Here is a 23,965-nt window from a genome sequence, read left to right on the forward strand (position 1 = left end):
TAATAGAGTTTCTTATGGGAGCACACGTATAGTAGAGGCTCTTATGGGAGCACACGTATAGTAGAGGCTCTTATGGGAGCACACGTATAGCAGAGGTTCTTATGGGAGCACACGTATAGTAGAGGCTCTTATGGGAGCACACGTATAGTAGAGGTTCTTATGGGGGCACATGTACAGTAGAGGCTCCTATGGGAGCACACGTATAGTAGAGGCTCTTATGGGAGCACACGTATAGTAGAGGTTCTTATGGGGGCACATGTACAGTAGAGGCTCCTATGGGAGCACACGTATAGTAGAGGCTCTTATGGGAGCACACGTATAGTAAAGGTTCTTATGGGAGCACACGTATAGTAGAGGTTCTTATGGGAGCACACGTATAATAGAGTTTCTTATGGGAGCACACGTATAGTAGAGGCTCTTATGGGAGCACACGTATAGTAGAGGCTCTTATGGGAGCACACGTATAGTAGAGGTTCTTATGGGGGCACATGTACAGTAGAGGCTCCTATGGGAGCACACGTATAGTAGAGGCTCTTATGGGAGCACACGTATAGTAGAGGTTCTTATGGGGGCACATGTACAGTAGAGGCTCCTATGGGAGCACACGTATAGTAGAGGCTCTTATGGGAGCACACGTATAGTAAAGGTTCTTATGGGAGCACACGTATAGTAGAGGTTCTTATGGGAGCACACGTATAATAGAGTTTCTTATGGGAGCACACGTATAGTAGAGGCTCTTATGGGAGCACACGTATAGCAGAGGTTCTTATGGGAGCACACGTATAGTAGAGGTTCTTATGGGGGCACATGTACAGTAGAGGCTCCTATGGGAGCACACGTATAGTAGAGGCTCTTATGGGAGCACACGTATAGTAGAGGCTCTTATAGGAGCACACGTATAGTAGAGGTTCTTATGGGGCACATGTACAGTAGAGGCTCTTATGGGGGTACATGTATAGTAGAGGCTCTTATGGGGGTACACGTATACTAGAGGCTCTTATAGGAGCACACGTATAGTAGAGGTCCTTATGGGGCACATGTACAGTAGAGGCTCTTATGGGGGTACACGTATAGTAGAGGCTCTTATGGGGGCACATATACAGTAGAGGCTCTTATGGGGGCACATATACAGTAGAGGCTCTTATGGGGGCACACGTATAGTAGAGGCTCTTATGGGGGAACACGTATGGTGGAGGCCTTTTTTGAGGCACAGGTATGGTGGATGCTCTTATGGAGGAAGATATGCAGTAGAGGCACTTATGGGGGAACATGTGTGGTGGAGGCCCTTAGTGAGGCACAGGTATGGTGGAAAAGAAAAAATCCCGGCACTCACTTCAATCTTCTGCCAGTGTTTATTTAGGCAGTGCTGGTTACAAGTATGACACGTTTTAGCCAAAGCCTTAGGGTACGTTCTCACTGAAGAATTTGAGCGGAAATCTCGCTTAAAAATTCCACTGTGGAATTTCCGTTATTTTTTTTTTTTTTGAGCTGATTTTCCGTGCGGAATAGAGGAGGAAACTGTTTTTTTTTTGCTAGCCTACAACCACCAATTAGAATTTCCTTTTTTTTCCTGTGCAATTTCCGCACGAAAACGATGTTGGGCGGATTTTTTTTTTTTACCATTGACTTCTATTGGATTCTGCTCTCGGATTCCGCTTGAAGAATGAACATGTTCTTCAAGCGGAAAGGAATTCTGCATCAGAATTCTGCGAGCGGAATTTCGGCAGTGTAAACAGGATATCGAAAACACATTGCAGTCAATGGGAAGAGAAGATTGGAGTGAGTGCCGGGGTTTTTTCTTTACCTGCATATTGTTCTCCGCGTGCACCACTATATAACATGAGTGCCGACCTTTCCTTTGGATTGCTTGTCAGGTATGGTCGATGCTCTTATGGGAGCACATGTACAGTGGAGGCTCTTATGGGGGCACATGTACAGTAGTGGCTCGTAGGGGGGCACATGTACAGTGGAGGCTCTTATGGGGGCACATGTACAGTGGAGGCTCTTATGGGGGCACATGTACAGTGGAGGCTCTTATGGGAGCACATGTACAGTGGAGGCTCTTATGGGGGCACATGTACAGTGGAGGCTCTTATGGGGGCACATGTACAGTAGAGGCTCGTATGGGGGCACATGTACAGTGGAGGCTCTTATGGGGGCACATGTACAGTGGAGGCTCTTATGGGAGCACATGTACAGTGGAGGCTCTTATGGGAGCACATGTACAGTGGAGGCTCTTATGGGGGCACATGTACAGTGGAGGCTCTTATGGGAGCACATGTACAGTGGAGGCTCTTATGGGGGCACATGTACAGTGGAGGCTCTTAGGGGGGCACATGTACAGTAGAGGCTCTTATGGGGGCACATGTACAGTAGAGGCTCTTATGGGGGCACATGTACAGTAGAGGCTCTTATGGGGGCACATGTACAGTAGAGGCTCTTTTGGGGAACATGTGCTGTAGAGGCTCTTGTGGGGGCACACGTACAGTGGAGGCTCTTATGGGGGCACATGTACAGTAGAGGCTCTTATGGGGGAACATGTACAGTAGAGGCTCTTATGGGGGAACATGTACAGTAGAGGCTCTTATGGGGGAACATGTACAGTAGAGGCTCTTATGGGGGCACATGTACAGTAGAGGCTCTTATGGGGGCACATGTACAGTAGAGGCTCTTATGGGGGCACATGTACGGTTGATGCTCTTATGGGGGCACATGTACAGTAGAGGCTCGTATGGGGGCACATGTACAGTGGAGGCTCTTATGGGGACACAGGTATGGTTGATGCTCTTATGGGGGAACATGTGCAATAGAGGCTCTTATGGGGCACATGCACAGTAGAGGCTCGTATGGGGGCACATGTACAGTGGAGGCTCTTATGGGGGCACAGGTATGGTTGATGCTCTTATGGGGGCACAGGTATGGTTGATGCTCTTATGGGGGCACAGGTATGGTTGATGCTCTTATGGGGGCACAGGTATGGTTGATGCTCTTATGGGGGCACAGGTATGGTTGATGCTCTTATGGGGGCACAGGTATGGTTGATGCTCTTATGGGGGCACAGGTATGGTTGATGCTCTTATGGGGGCACAGGTATGGTTGATGCTCTTATGGGGGAACATGTGCAGTAGAGGCTCTTATGGGGGCACAGGTATGGTTGATGCTCTTATGGGGGAACATGTGCAGTAGAAGAGGCTCTTATGGGGCACAGGTATGGTGGAGACTCTTATGGGGCCACACAGTCTCCATTCACTTTCTATTAATAATAAAATCCAAGGTATCACATGAGGACATGTAACATTAAGAACACTAGGAACTAATCTTTCCCGGAACGCTTGAGCTGTTGATGCATGTTCCTGGTCGGATCATTGTTCGTGACCGGAAGGACGCACCGAAGGGTGTCTGGCGATGCTGGGCACGGCCGCTCGGCAGGATGGCGGTGAGGTGACCGGGAGGAGCCGGCGGGTGCGGTAGTGTCGGTAAGCCGCTCCCTGTGTGCACGGTGTCCGCTCCCCGTCCTAGTTCTGTCTCCTCACAGCTTCCGGTCAGTCAGCGCTGTAATGGCGGCTGTGGATGGGGGAGGGGTCGCCTTACTAACCCTCTGTATATATACACCTTGTATAGTGTCCATATACTGAAACGTGATAATATACCCTCCATATACTGACACATGATAATATACCCTCCATATACTGAAACGTGATAATATACCCTCCATATACTGACACATGATAATAATATACCCTCCATATACTGACACATGATAATATACCCTCCATATACTGATACATGATAATATACCCTCCATATACTGACACGTGATAATAATATACCCTCCATATACTGACACATGATAATATACCCTCTATATACTGATACATGATAATATACCCTCCATATACTGACACATGATAATATACCCTCCATATACTGATACATGATAATATACCCTCCATATACTGACACGTGATAATAATATACCCTCCATATACTGACACATGATAATATACCCTCTATATACTGACACATGATAATATACCCTCCATATACTGACACATGATAATAATATACCCTCCATATACTGACACGTGATAATATACCCTCCATATACAGACACGTGATAATATACCCTCCATATACTGACACGTGATAATAATATACCCTCCATATACTGATACATGATAATATACCCTCCATATACTGACACGTGATAATAATATACCCTCCATATACTGACACGTGATAATATACCCTCCATATACTGACACATGATAATAATATACCCTCCATATACTGACACGTGATAATATACCCTCCATATACTGACACGTGATAATATACCCTCCATATACTGACACGTGATAATAATATACCCTCCATATACTGATACATGATAATATACCCTCCATATACTGACACATGTGATAATATACCCTCCATATACTGACACGTGATAATATACCCTCCATATACTGACACGTGATAATAATATACCCTCCATATACTGACACATGATAATATACCCTCCATATACTGACACATGTGATAATATACCCTCCATATACTGACACATGATAATAGTATACCCTCCATATACTGACACATGATAATATACCCTCCATATACTGACACGTGATAATAATATACCCTCCATATACTGACACATGATAATATACCCTCCATATACAGACACGTGATAATATACCCTCCATATACTGACACGTGATAATAATATACCCTCCATATACTGATACATGATAATATACCCTCCATATACTGACACGTGATAATAATATACCCTCCATATACTGACACGTGATAATATACCCTCCATATACTGACACATGATAATAATATACCCTCCATATACTGACACGTGATAATATACCCTCCATATACTGACACGTGATAATATACCCTCCATATACTGACACGTGATAATAATATACCCTCCATATACTGATACATGATAATATACCCTCCATATACTGACACATGTGATAATATACCCTCCATATACTGACACGTGATAATATACCCTCCATATACTGACACGTGATAATAATATACCCTCCATATACTGACACATGATAATATACCCTCCATATACTGACACATGTGATAATATACCCTCCATATACTGACACATGATAATAGTATACCCTCCATATACTGACACATGATAATATACCCTCCATATACTGACACGTGATAATAATATACCCTCCATATACTGACACATGATAATATACCCTCCATATACTGACACATGATAATATACCCTCCATATACTGATACATGATAATAATATACCCTCCATATACAGACACATGATAATATACCCTCCATATACTGATACATGATAATATACCCTCCATATACTGACACGTGATAATAATATACCCTCCATATACTGATACATGATAATATACCCTCCATATACTGATACATAATATACCCTCCATATACTGACACGTGATAATAATATACCCTCCATATACTGATACATGATAATATACCCTCCATATACTGACACGTGATGATAATATACCCTCCATATACTGACACGTGATGATAATATACCCTCCATATACTGACACGTGATAATAATATACCCTCCATATACTGACACGTGATAATATACCCTCCATATACTGACACATGATAATATACCCTCCATATACTGATACATGATAATATACCCTCCATATACTGACACATGATAATAATATACCCTCCATATACTGACACGTGATAATATACCCTCCATATACTGACACATGATAATATACCCTCCATATACTGATACATGATAATATACCCTCCATATACTGACACATGATAATATACCCTCCATATACTGACACATGATAATATACCCTCCATATACTGATACATGATAATATACCCTCCATATACTGATACATGATAATATACCCTCCATATACTGACACGTGATAATATACCCTCCATATACTGACACATGATAATATACCCTCCATATACTGATACATGATAATATACCCTCCATATACTGACACATGATAATATACCCTCCATATACTGACACATGATAATATACCCTCCATATAATGACACGTGATAATATACCCTCCATATAATGACACGTGATAATATACCCTCCATATACTGACACATGATAATAATATACCCTCCATATACTGATACATGATAATATACCCTCCATATACTGACACGTGATAATAATATACCCTCCATATACTGATACATGATAATATACCCTCCATATACTGACACATGATAATATACCCTCCATATACTGACACATGATAATATACCCTCCATATACTGATACATGATAATAATATACCCTCCATATACTGACACGTGATAATATACCCTCCATATACTGACACATGATAATATACCCTCCATATACTGATACATGATAATATACCCTCCATATACTGACACATGATAATATACCCTCCATATACTGACACATGATAATATACCCTCCATATAATGACACGTGATAATATACCCTCCATATACTGACACATGATAATAATATACCCTCCATATACTGATACATGATAATATACCCTCCATATACTGACACGTGATAATAATATACCCTCCATATACTGATACATGATAATATACCCTCCATATACTGACACATGATAATATACCCTCCATATACTGACACATGATAATATACCCTCCATATACTGACACATGATAATATACCCTCCATATACTGACACATGATAATATACCCTCCATATAATGACACGTGATAATATACCCTCCATATACTGACACATGATAATAATATACCCTCCATATACTGATACATGATAATATACCCTCCATATACTGACACGTGATAATAATATACCCTCCATATACTGATACATGATAATATACCCTCCATATACTGACACATGATAATATACCCTCCATATACTGACACATGATAATATACCCTCCATATACTGATACATGATAATATACCCTCCATATACTGATACATAATATACCCTCCATATACTGATACATGATAATATACCCTCCATATACTGACACATGATAATATACCCTCCATATACTGACACATGATAATATACCCTCCATATACTGATACATGATAATATACCCTCCATATACTGACACGTGATAATATACCCTCCATATACTGATACATAATATACCCTCCATATACTGATACATGATAATATACCCTCCATATACTGATACATGATAATATACCCTCCATATACTGATACATAATATACCCTCCATATACTGATACATGATAATATACCCTCCATATACTGACACATGATAATATACCCTCCATATACTGACACATGATAATATACCCTCCATATACTGATACATGATAATATACCCTCCATATACTGACACATGATAATATACCCTCCATATACTGATACATGATAATATACCCTCCATATACTGACACGTGATAATATACCCTCCATATACTGACACATGATAATATACCCTCCATATACTGACACATGATAATAATATACCCTCCATATACTGACACGTGATAATATACCCTCCATATACTGACACGTGATAATATACCCTCCATATACTGACACATGATAATAATATACCCTCCATATACTGACACGTGATAATATACCCTCCATATACTGACACATGATAATATACCCTCCATATACTGACACATGATAATAATATACCCTCCATATACTGACACGTGATAATATACCCTCCATATACTGACACATGATAATAATATACCCTCCATATACTGATACATGATAATAATATACCCTCCATATACTGACACGTGATAATAATATACCCTCCATATACTGATACATGATAATAATATACCCTCCATATACTGACACATGATAATATACCCTCCATATACTGACACATGATAATAATATACCCTCCATATACTGATACATGATAATAATATACCCTCCATATACTGACACGTGATAATAATATACCCTCCATATACTGATACATGATAATAATATACCCTCCATATACTGACACGTGATAATATACCCTCCATATACAGACACATGATAATAATATACCCTCCATATACTGACACATGATAATAATATACCCTCCATATACTGACACATGATAATATACCCTCCATATACTGATACATGATAATATACCCTCCATATACTGACACATGATAATATACCCTCCATATACTGACACATGATAATATACCCTCCATATACTGACACATGATAATAATATACCCTCCATATACTGACACATGATAATAATATACCCTCCATATACTGACACATGATAATAATATACCCTCCATATACTGACACATGATAATATACCCTCCATATACTGACACATGATAATATACCCTCCATATACTGATACATGATAATATACCCTCCATATACTGATACATGATAATATACCCTCCATATACTGACACATGATAATATACCCTCCATATACTGATACATGATAATATACCCTCCATATACTGACACATGATAATATACCCTCCATATACTGATACATGATAATATACCCTCTATATACTGACACATGTGATAATATACCCTCCATATACTGACACATGATAATAATATACCCTCCATATACTGACACATGATAATATACCCTCCATATACTGACACATGTGATAATATACCCTCCATATACTGACACATGATAATAATATACCCTCCATATACTGACACATGATAATATACCCTCCATATACTGACACGTGATAATAATATACCCTCCATATACTGACACATGATAATATACCCTCCATATACTGACACATGATAATATACCCTCCATATACAGACACATGATAATATACCCTCCATATACTGATACATGATAATAATATACCCTCCATATACAGACACATGATAATATACCCTCCATATACTGATACATGATAATATACCCTCCATATACTGATACATGATAATATACCCTCCATATACTGACACATGATAATATACCCTCCATATACTGACACGTGATAATATACCCTCCATATACTGATACATGATAATATACCCTCCATATACTGACACGTGATAATAATATACCCTCCATATACTGATACATGATAATATACCCTCCATATACTGATACATAATATACCCTCCATATACTGACACGTGATAATAATATACCCTCCATATACTGATACATGATAATATACCCTCCATATACTGACACGTGATGATAATATACCCTCCATATACTGACACGTGATAATAATATACCCTCCATATACTGACACATGATAATATACCCTCCATATACTGACACATGATAATATACCCTCCATATACTGACACATGTGATAATATACCCTCCATATACTGATACATGATAATATACCCTCCATATACTGACACGTGATAATATACCCTCCATATACTGACACATGATAATATACCCTCCATATACTGACACATGATAATATACCCTCCATATACTGACACATGATAATATACCCTCCATATACTGACACGTGATAATATACCCTCCATATACTGACACGTGATAATAATATACCCTCCATATACTGACACATGATAATATACCCTCCATATACTGACACGTGATAATATACCCTCCATATACTGACACATGATAATATACCCTCTATATACTGACACGTGATAATAATATACCCTCCATATACTGATACATGATAATATACCCTCCATATACTGACACATGATAATATACCCTCCATATAATGACTACAGACTGTCTATAGAGCGGGGAGGATACAGACTGTCTATAGAGCGGGGAGGATACAGACTGTCTATAGAGCGGGGAGGATACAGACTGTCTATAGAGCGGGGAGGATACAGACTGTCTATAGAGCGGGGAGGATACAGACTGTCTATAGAGCGGGGAGGATACAGACTGTCTATAGAGCGGGGGGGATACAGACTGTATATAGAGCGGGGAGGATACAGACTGTCTATAGAGCGGGGAGGATACAGACTGTCTATAGAGCGGGGAGGATACAGACTCTCTATAGAGCGGGGAGGATACAGACTGTCTATAGAGCAGGGAGGATACAGACTGTCTATAGAGCGGGGAGGATACAGACTGTCTGTAGAGCGGGGAGGATACAGACTGTCTGTAGAGGGTGGAGGATACAGACTGTCTATAGAGCGGGGAGGATACAGACTGTCTATAGAGGTGGGAGGATACAGACTGTCTATAGAGCGGGGAGGAAACAGACTGTCTATAGAGCGGGGAGGAAACAGACTGTCTATAGAGCGGGGAGGATACAGACTGTCTATAGAGGGGAGAGGATACAGACTGTCTATAGAACGGGGAGGATACAGACTGTCTATAGAGCGGGGAGGATACAGACTGTCTATAGAGTGGGGGGATACAGACTGTCTATAGAGCGGGGAGGATACAGACTGTCTATAGAGCGGGGAGGATACAGACTGTCTATAGAGCGGGGAGGATACAGACTGTCTATAGAGGGGGGAGGATACAGACTCTCTATAGAGCGGGGAGGATACAGACTGTCTATAGAGCAGGGAGGATACAGACTGTCTATAGAGGGGAGAGGATACAGACTGTCTATAGAACGGGGAGGATACAGACTGTCTATAGAGCGGGGAGGATACAGACTGTCTATAGAGGGGAGAGGATACAGACTGTCTATAGAACGGGGAGGATACAGACTGTCTATAGAGCGGGGAGGATACAGACTGTCTATAGAGTGGGGGGATACAGACTGTCTATAGAGCGGGGAGGATACAGACTGTCTATAGAGCGGGGAGGATACAGACTGTCTATAGAGCGGGGAGGATACAGACTGTCTATAGAGCGGGGAGGATACAGACTGTCTATAGAGCGGGGAGGATACAGACTGTCTATAGAGCGGGGAGGATACAGACTGTCTATAGAGGGGAGAGGATACAGACTGTCTATAGAACGGGGAGGATACAGACTGTCTATAGTGGGGGGAGGATACAGACTGTCTATAGAGCGGGGAGGATACATACTGTCTATAGAGGGGAGAGGATACAGACTCTCTATAGAACGGGGAGGATACAGACTGTCTATAGAGCGGGGAGGATACAGACTGTCTATAGAGGGGAGAGGATACAGACTGTCTATAGAACGGGGAGGATACAGACTGTCTATAGAGCGGGGAGGATACAGACTGTCTATAGAGCGGGGAGGATACATACTGTCTATAGAGGGGAGAGGATACAGACTCTCTATAGAACGGGGAGGATACAGACTGTCTATAGAGCGGGGAGGATACAGACTGTCTATAGAGGGGAGAGGATACAGACTGTCTATAGAACGGGGAGGATACAGACTGTCTATAGAGCGGGGAGGATACAGACTGTCTATAGAGTGGGGGGATACAGACTGTCTATAGAGCGGGGAGGATACAGACTGTCTATAGAGCGGGGAGGATACAGACTGTCTATAGAGGGGGGAGGATACAGACTGTCTATAGAGCGGGGAGGATACAGACTCTCTATAGAGCGGGGAGGATACAGACTGTCTATAGAGCGGGGAGGATACAGACTGTCTATAGAGCGGGGGGGATACAGACTGTCTATAGAGCGGGGGGGATACAGACTGTCTATAGAGCGGGGGGGGATACAGACTGTCTATAGAGTGGGGGGATACAGACTGTCTATAGAGCGGGGGGGATACAGACTGTCTATAGAGGTGGGGGGATATAGACTGTCTATAGTGGGGGATATAGACTGTCTATAGTGGGGGGATATAAACTTTCTATAGTAGGGGGATATAGACTGTCTATAGAGTGGGGGGATACAGACTCTCTATAGTGGGGGGATACAGACTCTCTATAGAGCGGGGAGGATACAGACTGTATATAGAGCGGGGAGGATACAGACTCTCTATAGAACGGGGAGGATACAGACTGTCTATAGAGCGGGGAGGATACAGACTGTCTATAGAGGGGAGAGGATACAGACTGTCTATAGAACGGGGAGGATACAGACTGTCTATAGAGCGGGGAGGATACAGACTGTCTATAGAGCGGGGAGGATACAGACTGTCTATAGAACGGGGAGGATACAGACTGTCTATAGAACGGGGAGGATACAGACTGTCTATAGAGGGGAGAGGATACAGACTGTCTATAGAGGGGAGAGGATACAGACTCTCTATAGAACGGGGAGGATACAGACTGTCTATAGAGCGGGGAGGATACAGACTGTCTATAGAACGGGGAGGATACAGACTGTCTATAGAGGTGGGAGGATACAGACTGTCTATAGAACGGGGAGGATACAGACTGTCTATAGAGCGGGGAGGATACAGACTGTCTATAGAACGGGGAGGATACAGACTGTCTATAGAGCGGGGAGGATACAGACTGTCTATAGAACGGGGAGGATACAGACTGTCTATAGAGCGGGGAGGATACAGACTGTCTATAGAGGGGAGAGGATACAGACTCTCTATAGAACGGGGAGGATACAGACTGTCTATAGAGCGGGGAGGATACAGACTGTCTATAGAACGGGGAGGATACAGACTGTCTATAGAACGGGGAGGATACAGACTGTCTATAGAGCGGGGAGGATACAGACTGTCTATAGAGTGGGGGGATACAGACTGTCTATAGAGCGGGGAGGATACAGACTGTCTATAGAGCGGGGAGGATACAGACTGTCTATAGAGGGGGGAGGATACAGACTGTCTATAGAGCGGGGAGGATACAGACTCTCTATAGAGCGGGGAGGATACAGACTGTCTATAGAGCGGGGAGGATACAGACTGTCTATAGAGCGGGGGGGGATACAGACTGTCTATAGAGCGGGGGGGATACAGACTGTCTATAGAGCGGGGGGGGATACAGACTGTCTATAGAGTGGGGGGATACAGACTGTCTATAGAGCGGGGGGGATACAGACTGTCTATAGAGCGGGGGGGATACAGACTGTCTATAGAGCGGGGGGGGGATACAGACTGTCTATAGAGTGGGGGGATACAGACTGTCTATAGAGTGGGGGGATACAGACTGTCTATAGAGTGGGGGGATACAGACTGTCTATAGAGCGGGGAGGATACAGACTGTCTATAGAGTGGGGGGATACAGACTGTCTATAGAGTGGGGGGATACAGACTGTCTATAGAGCGGGGAGGATACAGACTGTCTATAGAGCGGGGAGGATACAGACTGTCTATAGAGCGGGGAGGATACAGACTGTCTACAGAGCGGGGAGGATACAGACTGTCTATAGAGCGGGGAGGATACAGACTGTCTATAGAGCGGGGAGGATACAGACTGTCTATAGAGCGGGGGGATACAGACTGTCTATAGAGGGGAGAGGATACAGACTGTCTATAGAGCGGGGAGGATACAGACTGTCTATAGAGCGAGGAGGATACAGACTGTCTATAGAGCGGGGAGGATACAGACTGTCTATAGAGCGGGGAGGATACAGACTGTCTATAGAGCGGGGAGGATACAGACTGTCTATAGAGCGGGGAGGATACAGACTGTCTATAGAGCGGGGAGGATACAGACTGTCTATAGAGCGGGGAGGATACAGACTGTCTATAGAGCGGGGAGGATACAGACTGTCTATAGAGCGGGGAGGATACAGACTGTCTATAGAGCGGGGAGGATACAGACTGTCTATAGAGCGGGGAGGATACAGACTGTCTATAGTGGGGGGAGGATACAGACTGTCTATAGTGGGGGGAGGATACAGACTGTCTATAGAGGTGGGGGGATATAGACTGTCTATAGTGGGGGATATAGACTGTCTATAGTGGGGGGATATAAACTTTCTATAGTAGGGGGATATAGACTGTCTATAGAGTGGGGGGATACAGACTCTCTATAGTGGGGGGATACAGACTGTCTATAGAGCGGGGAGGATACAGACTGTCTATAGAGCGGGGAGGATACAGACTGTCTATAGAGCGGGGAGGATACAGACTGTCTATAGAGCGGGGAGGATACAGACTGTCTATAGAGCGGGGAGGATACAGACTGTCTATAGAGGGGGGAGGATACAGACTCTCTATAGAGCGGGGAGGATACAGACTGTCTATAGAGCGGGGAGGATACAGACTGTCTATAGAGCGGGGAGGATACAGACTGTCTATAGAGTGGGGGGATACAGACTCTCTATAGAGCGGGGAGGATACAGACTGTATATAGAGCGGGGAGGATACAGACTGTCTATAGAGCGGGGAGGATACAGACTGTCTATAGAGCGGGGAGGATACAGACTGTCTATAGAGCGGGGAGGATACAGACTGTCTATAGAGCGGGGAGGATACAGACTGTCTATAGAGCGGGGAGGATACAGACTGTCTATAGAACGGGGAGGATACAGACTGTCTATAGAGTGGGGGGATACAGACTGTCTATAGAGCGGGGAGGATACAGACTGTCTATAGAGCGGGGAGGATACAGACTGTCTATAGAGCGGGGAGGATACAGACTGTCTATAGAGCGGGGAGGATACAGACTGTCTATAGAGCGGGGAGGATACAGACTCTCTATAGAGCGGGGAGGATACAGACTGTATATAGAGCGGGGAGGATACAGACTGTCTATAGAGCGGGGAGGATACAGACTGTCTATAGAGCGGGGAGGATACAGACTGTCTATAGAGCGGGGAGGATACAGACTGTCTATAGAGCGGGGAGGATACAGACTGTCTATAGTGGGGGGAGGATACAGACTGTCTATAGAGGTGGGGGGATATAGACTGTCTATAGTGGGGGGATATAAACTTTCTATAGTAGGGGGATATAGACTGTCTATAGAGTGGGGGGATACAGACTGTCTATAGTGGGGGGATACAGACTGTCTATAGAGGTGGGGGGATACAGACTGTCTATAGAGGTGGGGGATATAGACTGTCTATAGAGCGGGGAGGATACAGACTGTCTATAGTGGGGGGAATACAGACTGTCTATAGTGGGGGGAATACAGACTGTCTATAGAGTGGGGGGATACAGACTGTCTATAGAGTGGGGGGATACAGACTGTCTATAGAGTGGGGGGATACAGACTGTCTATAGAGTGGGGGGATACAGACTGTCTATAGAGTGGGGGGATACAGACTGTCTATAGAGTGGGGGGATACAGACTGTCTATAGAGTGGGGGGATACAGACTGTCTATAGAGTGGGGGGATACAGACTGTCTATAGAGTGGGGGGATACAGACTGTCTATAGAGTGGGGGGATACAGACTGTCTATAGAGTGGGGGGATACAGACTGTCTATAGTGGTGGGATATAAACTTTCTATAGTAGGGGGATATAGACTGTCTATAGAGCGGGGGGATACAGACTGTCTATAGTGGGGGATACAGACTGTCTATAGAGTGGGGGGGATATAAACTTTCTATAGTAGGGGGATATAGACTGTCTATAGAGTGGGGGGATACAGACTGTCTATAGTGGGGGGATATAAACTTTCTATAGTAGGGGGATATAGACTGTCTATAGAGTGGGGGGATACAGACTGTCTATAGTGGGGGATACAGACTGTCTATAGTAGGGGGATACAGACTGTCTATAGAGGTGGGGGGATATAGACTGTCTATAGAGTGGGGGGATACAGACTGTCTATAGAGTGGGGGGATACAGACTGTCTATAGAGTGGGGGGATACAGACTGTCTATAGAGCGGGGAGGATACAGACTGTCTATAGAGCGGGGGGATACAGACTGTCTATAGAGCGGGGAGGATACAGACTGTCTATAGAGGTGGGAGGATACAGACTGTCTATAGAGTGGGGGGATACAGACTGTCTATAGAGTGGGGGGATACAGACTGTCTATAGTGGGGGATACAGACTGTCTATAGTGGGAGGATACAGACTGTCTATAGTGGGGGGGATACAGACTATCTATAGTCGGGGGGATACAGACTGTCTATAGTGGGGGGGATACAGACTGTCTATAGTGGGGGGGATACAGACTGTCTATAGTGGGGGATACAGACTGTCTATAGTGGGGGATACAGACTGTCTATAGTGGGGGGATATAGACTGTCTATAGTGGGGGGGATACAGACTGTCTATAGTGGGGGGATACAGACTGTCTATAGTGGGGGGATACAGACTGTCTATAGTGGGGGGATATAGACTGTCTATAGTGGGGGGGATACAGACTATCTATAGTCGGGGGGATACAGACTGTCTATAGTGGGGGGGATACAGACTGTCTATAGTGGGGGGGATACAGACTGTCTATAGTGGGGGGATATAGACTGTCTATAGTGGGGGGGATACAGACTGTCTATAGTGGGGGGATACAGACTGTCTATAGTGGGGGGATACAGACTGTCTATAGTGGGGGGATACAGACTGTCTATAGTGGGGGGGATACAGACTGTCTATAGTGGGGGATATAGACTGTCTATAGTGGGGGGGATACAGACTGTCTATAGTGGGGGGATACAGACTGTCTATAGTGGGGGGATATAGACTGTGTCCTTGCCGTCTGCAATGAGTTCTCGGTTTCCTTGCGCTCACATACATCTGTTTTTACCCTCCAGGGACCCATGTGGTCACCTCCACAGTCTGACACCGGTCCTGTTATCCCATGATCTCTGCCAATATGTCTGGCATCATGACTATGCTACAGCAATTCGCCAACGGCCTGAGGAGCAAAAATGAGGACACTCGCACCAAGGCGGCCAAGGAACTGCAGCATTATGTCACCACAGAGCTGAGAGAAGTGAGTGCTGTGCGGCGTATGTGACCCCCCAGGGGCCCCGTCTGGTATGGAAATATCTTGTATGAATACAGGAAGGAGGAAAATATGATCCCTCATCCCTTCTTACTGTATCCAGGGTATAAAGCCAGGGGTGTGATTGTTGTGTACAGTACTTGGGCAGTCACTGCGGACTAACACCTAAGGCCCTGTTCACACTGAGGAATTGGTGAGGAATTCTCGCTTAAAAATTGACATGGAATGCCGACCAAAAATATAGGAGGAAACTGTTTTTTTTTTTTAAAATATATATATATATTACTGTACGACAACCACCAATTAGAATTTCCCTTTTTTTTTTGGCATGGAATTTTCGTGCAAATTCCGCGCAAAATCAGCGAGAAAACTATCGGGCGGAATTTTTTTTATACAATTGAGTTCTATGGGATTCTGCTTGCGGATTCCACTTGAAGAGTTAACATGCTCTTTCTTCAAGCCGAGCGGAATTCCGCCGTGGAATTACGTGAGCGGAATTTCCACAGTGTGAACGAGAGCAAAATACATTAAGGTCTATGGGAAGAAGAGATGTTGTATTTTTTCATGCGGAGAATTCCTCAGTGTGAATGGGCCCTCATGAATCCCAGTGTAATAAAATAACTAAAATATTTTGTAAGGCTGCGGTATCTTACCCTGTAAAGGAGATAGTTGATGTAATTTGCACCTGACTTATTAACCCCATAAGGACCAGGCCCATTTTGACCTTAAAGGGGTACTACCATGGAAAACGTTTTTTTTTCTTTATAATCAACTGGTGCCAGAAAGTTAAACAGATTTGTAAATTACCGTATTTATTGGCGTATAACACGCACTTTTAAAACTTTAATTTAAGGCAAAAAGTCTGCCTGCGTGTTATACGCCAATAAGTCTTCTGGTTACTGATTTAAAGCGGCCGCTTTAGTATTAGCAGCACGGCCGCGGCCACTTTAAATCAGTGACCAGCGGCATCTCCTCCCCGCTCTGGAAAACTGTCACTTGTTTTCTCCCGCACTATCCACAGGTACTGGTGGATAGTGCGGGAGACGCTGATTAGAATGAGCCCTACCTTGTCTGGATCTGCCCTACCTTTTTATAAGCGTCTCCCGCACTATACACCAGTACCTGTGGATAGTGCAGGAGAAAACAAGTGACAGTTTTACTTTTCATTTTCCCTACCTCCCCCCTCCCTCATCATTCCCCCTTTTCCCGCTTTTCATAGTTTTGTTTATTTTCCTTACCTGGCTGTGCTTTGGCAGGTCAGGCGGGGGGGGGGGTCTTGCGGGCTGCGGTCAGTGAAGCAGATGAGTGACGTCCTCTGCCGTCTTCTCTGCACGGCATCAGTGATGTCCCTGATGCTGCGCAGAGGAGCCGGGAGAGGACGTCACTCATCTGCTTCACTGACCGCAGCCCACAAGACAGCCGAAGCGCAGCCAGGTAAGGAAAGTGGAAGAATAGCATATACAGTGGTCTCCAACCTGCGGACCTCCAGATGTTGCAAAACTACAACTCCCAGCATGCCCGGACAGCCGTTGGCATGCTGGGAGTTGTAGTTTTGCAACATCTGGAGGTCTGCAGGTTGAAGACCACTGGCATAGGAAGAACATGATGGAGTGATGATGAGACAGGTGGAAATGATGGGGGGGATGATGAGACGGGGAAATGATGGGGGACATGATGAGACGGGGAAATTATGAGGGGGGGGATGATGATGGGGGACATGATGAGACGGGGAAATTATGAGGGGGGGGATGATGATGGGGGACATGATGAGACAGGGTGGGGAATGATGAGACAGGGGGAATGATCGGTGACATGATGATGGGGGACATGATGAGACAGGGTGGCGGATGATGAGACAGGGGGAATGATCGGTGACATGATGATGGGGGACATGATGAGACGGGGAAATGATGGGGACATGATGAGACAGGGGGAAATGATGGTGGGGGAGGCACTAAATATTTAATGTCTGTATGGCTAGTGGTGGTCTATGACAGGGGGAAATGATGAGACATGGGGGGGGGAATGATGAGACATGGGGGGGTGATGAGAGGGGTAAATGTGGCACAGGGACTGATAAAAGGGAAGGAATGATGTGGCACTGGAGGGGACAGGACCAAACTGAGGTGCAGAAGAAAACAAAGTTGGGGGGATGATGTGGCATTTAGTCCAAGTCATTTATTTTACATTTTATTTTTTTTACTTAAATTTCCCTGTTAAAATGGGGGGTGCGTGTTATACGCCGATAAATACGGTACTTCTATTAAAGAAATCTTAATCCTTCTAGTACTTTTTAGGGGCTATATACTACAGAGGAAATGTTTATCTTTTTGTATTTCTTTTATGTCACGAGCACAGTGCTCTCTGCTGACCTCTGCTGTCCATTTTTGAAACTGTTCAGAGCAGCATATGTTTGCTATGGGGAGTTTCTCCTGCTCTGGACAGTTCCTAAAATGATCAGTAGAGGTCAGCAGAGAGCACTGTGGTTGTGACATAAGAGAAATCCAAAAAGATAAACATTTCCTATGAGGTATACAGCCCCTAAAAAGTACTGGAAGGATTAAGATTTTTTAATAGAAGTAATTTACAAATCTGTTTAACTTTCTGGCACCAGTTGATAAAAAAAAAAAAAAAAAAAGACCAGACCAATTTTTATTTTTGCATTTTCGTTTTTTCCTCCTCGCCTTCTAAAAATCATAGCTCTTTTATATTTTCATCCACAGACTAGTACGAGGGCTTGTTTTCTGCAGGACCAGTTGTCCTTTTGTAATGACATCACTCATTTTACCATAAGATATATGGCGCAACCAAAAAAAATACTATGTGTGGGGGAAATTAAAAAGAAAACCACAATTTAGCAAATTTTGGAAGGTTTCGTTTTCACGTTGTACAATTTACGGTAAAAATGACGTGTTCTTTATTCTGTGGTTCAATATTCTTAAATTGATACCCATGATAACATACTTTTCCATTATTGTTGCTCTTAAAAAAAAAAATAAAATCGCAAACTGTTTAACCAAATTAGTATGTTAATACTAACATAGCAGTATGAGGGCTCATATTTTGCACCTTGATCTGTGCTTTTTATTGATACCACATTTGTGTATATAAAACTTTTATAAATTTTTTAATTAATTTATTTGAAATAAAATGTGACAAAAAAGTAGCAATTTGGGATTTTTTTTTTTTTTTTTTTACGTACACGCTGTTCACCGTACAGGATCATTGACATCATATTTTAATAGTTTGGATATTTACGCACTTGGCGATACCAAATATGCTTATAAATTTTTTTTTTTTTTTTTACGTCCGTGGTCGTTAAGGAGTTAAGAAGAGCCTGCTTCTTAAAGGGGTCTTCCAGCCTTATAAAATTGTTGGCCTATCCTTAAGGATCGGCTTCTCGTATCTGCCACTTGTATCTCACCATACTCCCGGGCATGATGGGAAACACTGCTCCACTCTATTAATATTGGCGATGCCAAGTACTGCAGCATTGTCCTGTTCACTTGACTGGGACAGTCCTGCTGTTCCTTGCACTGCTGCTACCAGTAGTACGGCGATGCAAGGACAAGCATGTGTAAATACTAAGAAGACTGAGGCACTTGCCCTGGTACTGCAGCCCCATCAAACAGCTGATTTAGGAGGGTGCCAGGAGTTGGATCCCCCGGATAGCTAATATAGGTATCTTATCCTGAAGGATAGGTCATCCGTTTAAAAAGCTGAATTACTTTTGTTGCATTTAGAAAACCTAAAGGTCTGTTCACACTGAGGAGATTGGCTGGATTTCCTCAGTGGACCCTTGCCGTGTGGCACCAGCGCTTTAAGAGTACCTGTCATTTGGTAACACTTTTGACCCTGATCATGCAAAAGAGCCGGGAGAAGTCTGTGCACTCTATAGACTTGCATTGCGATTATGTCTCAATCGGGTGACACGAAATCAGGAGAGATCGTGCTTCTCTCTGCTCTTTCTCCTGATCTGTGGAGGTCTGAACACTAAGATCCCCGCTATTCCAAACTTTTTCACATGTCAATTAAGTTTTTTTTTTTTGAATTAGCTTAGTCTCTTATCGCTGAAGTCTCTCTGACACTGTCTACATTGTCAATGCTTTTTCCAGCAGATTCTGCCAAAAGATTTAACCTGTTCATTCTTTTGAAAGAACTTGGGTTGCAAAATTTCTGCAGCGGAAATCCAATTCAGCACAATGTAAAGGGGTACTCTGGCCCTAGACATCTTATCCCCTATCCTTTGGATACGAGATAAGATGTCTGATTGCTGGGGACCCTCGCAATCTCTCAAGCAGCACCCCCTATCATCAGCCTCATGGAGGGAAGATCTAGGACGTTACAAGGGTGATCGCGAGTCATTAGACATGAAGCGATCTTCGCTCTGTGAGGCTGATGATAGGGGGTGCTGTATGAGAGATTGCGAGGATCCCCGGCGGCAGGACCCCTGCAATCAGACATCTTATCCCCTATCCTTTAGATAGGGGATAAGATATCTAGTGCCGGAGTACCCCTTTAAAGAGGTACTGACGTGGAAAACTTCTTTTTTTTTTTTTAAATCAACTGGTGTCAGAAAGTTAAACAGATTTGTAAATGACTTCTATTAAAAAATCTTAATCCTTCCAGTACTTATTAGCTGCTGAATACTACAGAGGAAATGTTTTTCTTTTTGGAACACAGAGCTCTCTGCTGACATCATGACCACAGTGCTCTCTGCTGACATCTCTGTCCATTTTAAGAACTATCCAGAGTAGGAGAAAATCCCCATAGCAAACATATGCTGCTCTGGACAGTTCCTAAAATGGACAGAGATGTCAGCAGAGAGCACTGTGCTCGTGATGTCAGCAGAGAGCACTGTGTTCCAAAAAGAAAACCATTTCCACTGTAGTATTCAGCAGCTAATAAGTACTGGAAGGATTAAGATTTTTTAATAGAAGTAATTTGCAAATCTGTTTAACTTTCTGGCACCAGTTGATTTAAAAAAAAAAAAAAAAAAAAAAGTTTTCCACGGGAGTACCCCTTTAACCCCTTAAGGACGCAGGACGTAAATGTACGTCCTGGTGAGGTGGTACATAACGCACCAGGACGTACATTTACGTCCTGTGCATAACCGCGGGCATCGGAGCGATGCCCGTGTCATGCGCGGCTGATCCCTGCTGCTGATCGCAGCCAGGGACCCGCCCTCAAGTGCCGGGATCAATACAGATCCCGGCATCTGCGGCAGTGCGCGATTTGAATGAATGATCGGATCGCCCGCAGCGCTGCTGCGGGGATCCGATCATTCATAACGTCGCACGGAGGTCCCCTCACCTTCCTCCGTGCGGCTCCCGGCGTCTCCTGCTCTGGTCTGTGATCGAGCAGACCAGAGCAGAAGATCACCGAAAACACTGATCTGTTCTATGACCTATACATAGAACAGATCAGTATTAGCAATCATGGTATTGCTATGAATAGTCCCCTATGGGGACTATTCAAGTGTAAAAAAAATGTAAAAAAATTTAAAAGTAAAAAAAATGTGAAAAATCCCCTCCCCCAATAAAAAAGTAAAACGTCCGTTTTTTCCTATTTTACCCCCAAAAAGCGTAAAAATTTTTTTTATAGACATATTTGGTATCGCCGCGTGCGTAAATGTCCGAACTATTAAAATAAAATGTTAATGATCCCGTACGGTGAACGGCGTGAACGAAAAAAAAAAAAGTCCAAAATTCCTACTTTTTTAATACATTTTATTAAATTTTTTTTTATAAAAAATGTATTAAAAGTTTTTTATATGCAAATGTGGTATCAAAAAAAAGTACAGATCATGGCGCAAAAAATGAGCCCCCATACCGCCGCTTATACGGAAAAATAAAAAAGTTAGAGGTCATCAAAATAAAGGGATTATAAACGTACTAATTTGGTTAAAAAGTTTGTGATTTTTATTAAGCACAACAATAATATAAAAGTATATAATAATGGGTATCATTTTAATTGTATTGACCCTCAGAATAAAGAACACACGTCATTTTTACCATAAATTGTACGGCGTGAAAACGAAACCTTCCAAAATTAGCAAAATTGCGTTTTTTGTTTTAATTTCCCCACAAAAATAGTGTTTTTTGGTTGCGCCATACATTTTATGATATAATGAGTGATTTCATTACAAAGGACAACTGGTCGCGCAAAAAACAAGCCCTCATACTAGTCTGTGGATGAAAATATAAAAGAGTTATGATTTTTAGAAGGCGAGGAGGAAAAAATGAAAACGTAAAAATTAAATTGTCTGAGTCCTTAAGGCCAAAATGGGCTGAGTCCTTAAGGGGTTAAGGTTGATGCCACTAGGAAATGTTGCCATGTAAACTTGCCCACACAGTAAAGGGATTTCCCGTTACAGGTATTGATGACTTACATATGGTTGAACAGACTACGGGCCTTTAGGGTCTTTATGCTGGTGCTACCTCTGCATTCAGGCTGTAAGGCTATGCTGGGAGTTGTAGCTCTACGAGGCGGCTTGCAGACCCCAGCGCTGTGGTTTTATTGCCCATGTTTGCTTTGTTCAATATTAACCCTTTGCTGTTGTTTTCTAGGTCAGCCAGGAGGAAGCAACCCAATTCTACGATGAGCTGAATCACTTCATCTTTGAGTTTGTCTCCAGCTCTGATGTGAGCGAGCGGAAAGGAGGGATTCTGGCTATAGGTGAGAAACATGTCTACCTTTAGGGTGGTGTTTCCCAACTAGTGTGCCTCCAGCTGTTGCCAAACTACAACTCCCAGCATGCCCGGACAGCCTTTGGCTGTCCGGGCATTCTGGGAGTTTTAGTTTTGCAACTGCTAGAGGCACACTGGCCGGGGAACACTGCTTTAGGGTGACAACCAGTACGTGATGAGAATAAATGAGCTTCGCTTTGTTTTATGGCACTGATTTAGCTTAGTCTCTTATTGCTGAAGTCTTTCAGCATATCTTCCCCTTACTCCCAGTGAGCCTGATAGGAGTGGAGGGCGGAAATGCCACCAGGATCAGCAGATTTGCCAACTACCTGCGTAACCTGCTGCCCTCCAGTGACCCTGCGGTCATGGAGATGGCTTCCAAAGCAATGGGGCGCCTTGCTATGGCGGGGGACACTTTCACTGCAGAGTACGTGGAGTTTGAGGTGAAGCGTGCCTTGGAGTGGCTGGGCGCTGACCGTAATGAAGGCCGCAGACACGCTGGGGTGAGT

The 23,965-nt window shown here is 43.6% G+C and overlaps 1 protein-coding gene across 8 annotated transcripts in view; it reads left to right on the forward strand.

The window, feature by feature from the left end:
- The first annotated feature begins 3,330 nt into the window (after nt 1-3,330).
- MTOR (mechanistic target of rapamycin kinase) overlaps nt 3,331-23,965 on the forward strand; it is a 227,177-nt gene continuing 206,542 nt past the window's right edge. For 6 of the 8 annotated variants that reach the window (XM_056543129.1, XM_056543135.1, XM_056543134.1 and 3 more), the window contains exons 1-4: nt 3,331-3,476; nt 16,574-16,755; nt 23,337-23,445; nt 23,697-23,959. In XM_056543129.1, coding sequence (XP_056399104.1) covers nt 16,621-16,755; nt 23,337-23,445; nt 23,697-23,959 — 507 coding nt within the window. In that variant the 5' untranslated portion in view covers nt 3,331-3,476; nt 16,574-16,620. The remainder of the gene's footprint in view (nt 3,477-16,573; nt 16,756-23,336; nt 23,446-23,696; nt 23,960-23,965) is intronic. The other 2 variants (XM_056543133.1, XM_056543136.1) reach the window with 1 other exon arrangement.

The sequence above is a fragment of the Hyla sarda genome, chromosome 10 (assembly GCF_029499605.1).
Source record: "Hyla sarda isolate aHylSar1 chromosome 10, aHylSar1.hap1, whole genome shotgun sequence".
Lineage (NCBI taxonomy): Eukaryota > Metazoa > Chordata > Amphibia > Anura > Hylidae > Hyla > Hyla sarda.